The 7,214-nt window shown below is 49.4% G+C and overlaps 1 protein-coding gene across 1 annotated transcript in view; it reads left to right on the top strand.

Moving 5' to 3' along the window:
- Positions 1-1,043: 1,043 nt before the first annotated feature.
- Positions 1,044-7,214, top strand: part of HMCN2 (hemicentin 2) — a 150,819-nt gene continuing 144,648 nt past the window's right edge. The window contains exon 1 of the mRNA XM_061200924.1: positions 1,044-1,293. Within this exon, the coding sequence (XP_061056907.1) occupies positions 1,044-1,293 (250 nt within the window). The remainder of the gene's footprint in view (positions 1,294-7,214) is intronic.

Raw genomic sequence — 7,214 nt, 5'->3', positions numbered from 1 at the left:
GGTGCTGGGAGGGAGCACTGTCTGGGAGGGGATGGCTATAGGCACCCAGGCAGCACCACTAGCATCTCACATGTGTCCCAGAACCCCCCCATGGGATCCAGGGGATCTAGCGAGGCAGGTGGGCAGAGGGGCATCCCCCATCCTCTGGAGTCATCAGATGACCTTAGACAATGTCTGATAACACTTAGAAGAGGCAGCAGAGCCCAGGGGCTTTGGAATCTTTCCAGAGCTGGCTTCTAATCGACTCTCTACTACTTGAGAGCTGAGTGACTTTGGGCTAATGACTGAGCTTCAGTCTGCTCATCTGTAAAATGGGTTTAGTGTTAGTGCCTCCCTCTAGGGTTGCAGCGAGCACTCGAGGAAATAATAACTATGTGAAAACTCTTAGCACATAGTAGCTGCTCAACTTCCGTTGCTTGATTATAATAACAGTAATAGACAACAACTGGGAAGCACAGATTCCTGAGGAAAGAAAGGGAGTTACTCTGTGTGTGTGTGTGTGTGTGTGTGTGTTTGCGGGTCAGTTTTTAGGGGGCTGGGTGGAGGGAGCCACAAAAGCCAGGGCCCGTGGGCAGCCCTCCAGGGCAGGGGCAGCGCCGTTCCCCCTCCCTCTCCCGCACCCGCAGCGAGGCGCGCGGTCGGCGGGAGGCGCAGGTGTCCAGTGCCTCCCATGGGTCCCCATCCCTTGCGGCCTTGGCCGAGGGCCCAGCTCCCTTCTGCCGTCCGCCCCGCGTCCTCCCCTAACCTCGGGTCTGGACTGGCGAGCAGCGGGGCCGGGAAAGTTTGAGTCACAGTGAGAGGAGCGGAGGAGGCGGGGCCCGTGACCCTGAACGGGGTGGGCTCTAAGACCGCCTCGGTCTCCCAGCAGGGGGACCCCGCCGCAAACCCACGTCCCGCGCGCACCGGCCGCGGTCCGACGGAGCGAGGCGCCGCGCTGCAGCCGTGCGTCGGGTGGCCGCTGGGCGCACCAGGGCGGTCGCGCTCTCAAGGCCCCGCGAGCCTCCACCGCGGCCGCCGCAGCCCCTCGGCCGCGCTCAGCAAGGATGCCCCGGGCGCCGCTCCTGCGGCTGCTGCTGGCGGCCTCGGCGGCAGCGGCGGTGGCCGGCGAGCCCGGGACGGCGCTGCCCCCTACCACGGGGGACGCCACCCTGGCCATCGTCTTAGACGTTACCGGCTCCATGTGGGACGACCTGATGCAGGTGATGCACGGCGCCTCGCGCATTCTGGAGCGCAGCCTGAGCCGTGGCAGCCAGGCCATCGGCAACTACGCGCTGGTGCCCTTCCGTGATCCAGGTAGCGTCCCCCCGCGCCCCCGGCGTCCGCCGCGCCCTGGCCCGGCGCCCTGGCGCGGTGCGCTCACCCGCCCGCATTGCGCCCCGGGCGCACTGGACGCCCGCAGGCTGCACCGCGGCCCGGCGGGGGCGCCTTCTCGACGCCTTCACTCTGCCCGAGCCTGGGCACCTGGGGCAGGCCTTGCAGCCGCCGGGTCCTTTCCCCGGGAACCTGCTCTCCCCTTCTCCCGCGCCTCCCGGCTTGCGTCGTCAGGCCAGTGACGGAGAGGCGGGGGCACTGCGTTCAAATGCCGCGCAGCCACCTCCTGGCTCTGCGACTTGAGCAAGTGACCTCACCTTCCGGAGCCGCACCTTCCCCCTTTAGGCAACGGGGCGAGAACTGCCTCCCAAACTTGCTGAGATGTTGAAATGGGTCCTTCGCGTCCAGGGCCTGGCACGCATGAGCCTCCGCAAGGTTTGCGCATTTGCCTTTGTTAATTCTTCAAATTCGCTCCCGTCGTGGGCTTCGGGGGCCAGAAGAGCCATCCAGGCAGGAGAACTTCGCGTCTTGCCCCTCAGCCTGTTCTCGCGAGAAAAACAGCAGCCAGGTCGCCTCTACCCGCAGTATTCTCACTGCCAGGTCCCCCCACCTAACCCCTTCTACCCTGCACACAGCACCTCCTCCCCTGCAGCCCCCTGTCTTTCAGCTCGGTGTTAGGGGCATGCCCTTGAAAAGACCCCTGGGAGACCCCACTGTGGGGAGTTTCAGGGAAAACAGCTGTGGAGCGTGCTTAGACTCCCAACTTTGAGTGGCAGGACTGCTTTTTCTCCAACATTTTTAATGAAAAACTTCAGACTTACAGCAAAATGGGGGTGGGGGTGGGGGTGGGTGGGAAATGCATAAACACCTGTCTGCCCACCGCCCAGATCCTGTGATTAATTTTACTCTTCTTATCACGTTTCTCTCTATTAGTCACCTCTCTATCTAGCAGGATAGCTTTATAAAGCCAAAAAACAAAATAAAAATGGCAGATTCCTTGCAGAATTGCTCTGCAAAGTGTTCTTGTGTTGAAAAAATACACAATGGCCTGAGGCTATATGAGCTAGTAAGCCCTTTTAGAAGAATTTTTCTTTATTAATCACAGCATCATTACAGATATTTGAGAAATGGGCCACAGTCGGTGTACATAATCCCACGCAGCCCTCAGGCTGAGTGTGGAGTCCCTCTGCTTCCAGGAGTTCTGGGCTCTGTAGGGCTCTGCAGCTCAAAGCACAGAAGTCAGGGGTCTAGAAAAAGTTTCCTGGGAACATCAGAAGGACAGCTCCCACCTGGGGGTCAGGGGGCAGCAAGGTTGGTGGAATTGTGAAGATGTGGGGTGTGAGGTGTGTCCTGGGGGTTTCAGCTCTGACGCAGTTCACCCTCTACCCCCCCCCCTAACTTTCTCGCTCCCTTTCTGGGTCATTCTTGGGCTTCCAAAGATATTGCATTGAGAGAGCTTAGGGATCATTTAATCCAACGCTTCTCTTGCAATTGGAGAAACTGAGGCTCAGGACACGGATGGGAATTATGCAAGGCCACCTGCCAGGCTGATGTAATTTCTGATTCATAACCCGTATTTGTCTCTAAAATGCTTGGCTGCAGTTGTAGGGCAGGAGAGCAGCCTGTTGGAGCCAGACATAGTGTCCCGGGACCCATAGTGTCCTCACTGCCCCCTCTCTGGCCATCATCGTCATGAAGCCCTTGTGCCATCCCCAACCGCTCCTCTCTGGGCGCCGAGCGCGTGCCTGACTCTCCAGCCTTCACTCCATCTTCTATGAAACAAAAAAATCCCATCCTTCTCCCCGCCCCTGCTCCCCAAACCATACTCCCTACAGACACCGCAGGTCCAGTGGAGGGGGACCTCAGCGTTTATTGAGCCTCTGCTGTGTGCACAATCTTGTGAGGCTTCCAGCGTGAAGGGGGCAGGGTTCACACCAAGGAGCCGGCAGTCTGCTGGCGACAAGCCAGGCAGAGGGTGGAAGGTGTCACTCCTGACAGCTCCTGACTATCAGCTAGCAAGGGAAAGGACTAACCAAAGGCTCTCTGAGGAAGCATCATTGGAGCAGGACTTGAAGAAGATGAAGGGAAATTTATCAGCTTTGGACCATTTGGCAATGCTAGGTGCTAGGGATGCAGTGGGATGGAGGTCTGCCTGAGCACATGAAACTCCCTGGGTGGTGGCTGACATGTAGGGGCAGGTGTGTGTGGGTGTGGAGCCAGGGCGTAGGAGGGGTGAAATGGGAAAGCGGGGAGAGGCGAGATTGGTCCTGGCTGTGACTGCTTAGATTTCCTTCTATGGGCTGTGAGCAGCCACTGAGGGCTTCTGAGCAGGGATTGGATCTATGGTTTAGGTTAGGCTGTGTCTTTTGAATCAACCAATGGAATTCCCTTTGGTGGAAGAGGAGCTGAGAGTCAGGGGTTTTAGCTGACAGTTCAGGCCCCCCAGGGCTGCGTTCTGGGGGAGGCTTCATAAAGGAACCTCCTACCTTCAACCCCAAAGACCACATTTTGCAGTGCAAGTTTCAGTGGTTCTGGACTGCACATGCTTGGAGATAAACCAGAACCTGTGCTTTGGAAATATTTTTTAAAGTTTTTAAATGAAAAAAAGTGGTATGTTCTCGAACTGCAAAGTTAGGCTTTTGCTAATGGTTTTATTTTGGCTGAAATTTAGGTTGTTTTCAGTTTTTCTCTATTAAAATGTTGCAAAAAGCACTCTGGTGTGTAAATCTTTGCATCTTTGATTGGTTTTTTCATTGGATTAAGTTTTTGGAAGTGGAATTCCTAGGTCGTTATAAACACACTGAGTGGGTAGGCAGCTCTTCAAATTGTTTTCCAATGTTTTGGGAGTTTAAACTTCTACCAGAGGCATTTGAGGGGACTGTTTCAGAGCAGCTGCCCCCAACCCTAGGGATTAGGATAACATTTTTTTTCCTAATTCAAAAGATGGAAAATGATATCTTCTTATTTTAATTGCTAGTGAGTTTCAGTAAGTTCTCAAGTGTTTACTAGATGTTTTTGTGTGTGAATTTCTTCTTTTGTAAATTGTCAGTTCCTTTACTCATTTTTCCATTCGGGGTTTTTAGTGGTTTTCTTATCAGTCAGTATGGGGACTTTATATTGATGATATTAGTTGTTCTTTGTTATGTGGTTAGCATTTTTCCTAGTTGTTTGTCTTTTAATATTTGTGATTCCTGATGTTTTGAAGTTTTAGATGTTTATGTAGCAAGATCTATTGCCTTTTTCCCTTTGTAATTTCTTCACTTTCATTCTCAGAAAGATTTTTTTTCTATCACAAAATCAGTTACGTACATGTTCTAGGTTTTTTCATTTGTTTTCTTTTTTTTCTCTTCATATTTAATTTTTTAGCCTGGAATTTAAAAAAAATTGGCACTGGTATTAAAAATAATTTGATGTAATTCTTCTAGAACAGGATAATTGATGGTACAGTTACAGTTTATCAAATAATCCTTTTTCATTCATTTAGATCCTGCCTTTATCCAAAATTACTTTATATCCATTAATTTACCTGGGCTTTCCATCCTGTCCCATTGTATGACAGTTCTTGTGCCAGGAGCACATTGTATTTGGCTTCATAATATTTGGCCTTATAGTAGGGTAAATCCTTCCTCCTATTCTTAAAAAAGAAATTTACCCCCAGCCTTATTGAAATATAATTGACACATAATATTGGGTTAGTTTAAGATGTCCAATGTATTGATTTGATACATTTATATATTGCAAAATGATTACCACCATAGCAGTTAGCTAATGCCTCCATCATGTCACATAATTACCATTTCTTTTTTTGTGCTGAGAACATTTAGGATCTACTTTCTTGGCAATATTCAAGTACATAATACAGTATTATTAGTGATAATTACTATGCTGTACATTCGATTCCCAGAACTTATTCATCTTATAACTGTAAGTTTGTACCCTGTGACTAACATCTCCCCATTTCTCCCACTCCCTGATTCCTGGAAACCACCACTCTACTCTCTGTTTCTCTGAGTTTCACTTTTTTTTTTTTTAGATTCCACATATAAATGAGATCATACAGTGTTTGTCTTTCTCTGTCTGACTCATTTCACTTAGCATAATGCCCTCAAGGTCCATCCAAGTTGTCCCAAACAGCAGGATTTCCTTCTTTCTCGTGGCTGAATAGTACTCCATTGTGTATATAAGCTGTATCTTCTTTATCTTTTCATTGGCTGACAGTTTTAAAATTTTAATAAACTTTTATTTTTAGAACAGTTTTTTTTTTTTTTTTAATAAATTTATCTTTGGCTGCTTTGGGTCTTCGCTGCTGTGTGTGGGCTTTCTCTAGTTGCAGCAAGCTGGGGCTACTCTTTGTTGTGGTGCGCGGGCTTCTCATTGCAGTGGCGTCTCTTGTTGCGGAGCATGGGCTCTAGGCGCGTGGGCTTCAGTAGTTGTGGCTCTTGGGCTCTGGAGCGCAGGCTGAGTAGTTGTGGCACACGGGCTTAGTTACTCCGTGGCGTGTGGGATCTTCTCAGACCAGGGCTCGAGCCCGTGTCCCCTGCATTGGCAGGCGGATTCTTAACCACTGTGCCACCAGGGAAGCCCTAAAACAGTTTTAAATTTACAGAATTATTGCAAAGAAGTTCCCATATACCCAACACCCAGTTTTCCCTTTTATTAACATCTTATATTACAGTGGTACATTTATCACAATTAACAAACCGTACTGATATGTTATTTTTTTTTTAAGATTTTTTTTGATATGGACCAATTTTAAAGTCTTTATTGAATTTGTTACAATATTGCTTCTGTTTTATGTTTTGGTTTTTTGGCCTGGAGGCATGTGGGATCTTAGGGATCCCGACCAGGGATCGAACCCGCACCCCTGGCATCGGAAGGTGAAGTCTTAACCACTGGACCGCCAGGGAAGTCCCCATATGTTATTATTAACTAAAGTCCGTTACTTTTTTTTTTTGGACTGCACTGTGTCTTCGTTGCTGCGCGCGGGCTTTGTCTCTAGTTGCGGCGAGCTGGGGCTACTCTTCGTTGTGGTGCGCGAGCTTCTCACTGCGGTGGCTTCTCTTATTGCGGAGCACGGGCTCTAGGCACGCAGGCTTCAGTAGTTGTGTCACACAGGCTTCAGTAGTTGTGGCTCACGGGCTCTAGAGCGCAGGCTGAGTAGTTGTGGCACACGGGCTTAGTTGCTCCACGGCATGTGGGATCTTCCCAGACCAGGGCTTGAACCCGTGTCCCCTGCATTGGCAGGTGGATTCGTAACCACTGCGCCCCCAGGGAAGTCCTAAAGTCCATTCTTTATTCAGATTTCCTCAATTTCCCCCTAACATTTGTTCCAGGAGCCCATTCAGGATCCCATTTAGTTGTCATGTCCCTTAAGGCTTCTTTTGGTTGTGATGGTTTTTCAAACTTTGTTTTTGATGACCTTGACAGTTTTGACGAGTATTGCCCAGATGTTTTGTCCCTCAGTCATGATTTGCCTGATGTTCTTCTCCGGTTAGACTGGGTAATGGGAGGAAGACCACAGAGGAACAATGCCATTCTCATCATATCATGTCAAGGGTACATGCTATCATTATGACTTATCACTGTTGACGCTGACCTTGATCACCTGGTTGAGGTTGTCAGGTGTCTTCACTGTAAGCGTACTCTATTCTTTCTCCTTTTCTGTACTGTCCTCTTTGGAAGAAAGTCACTTACACGCAGCCCACACTTAAGAAGTAGGGAGTTGTGATCCACCTTCTTGAACATGGGGTATTTACATAAATTGTTTGGAAATCTTCTGCGTGAGAGAGTTGATTCTTTTCCATTTATTTGTTTATTCAATCATTTATATATATCAGTATGGACTCATCATAGTTTTATACTTTGGGTTATAATCCAATTCTACTTTATTTTGTTGCTCAAAT

The sequence above is a fragment of the Eubalaena glacialis genome, chromosome 9, assembly GCF_028564815.1.
Source record: "Eubalaena glacialis isolate mEubGla1 chromosome 9, mEubGla1.1.hap2.+ XY, whole genome shotgun sequence".
Classification (NCBI taxonomy): Eukaryota; Metazoa; Chordata; class Mammalia; order Artiodactyla; family Balaenidae; genus Eubalaena; species Eubalaena glacialis.
This window is presented reverse-complemented; position numbering and strand designations above follow the sequence as displayed.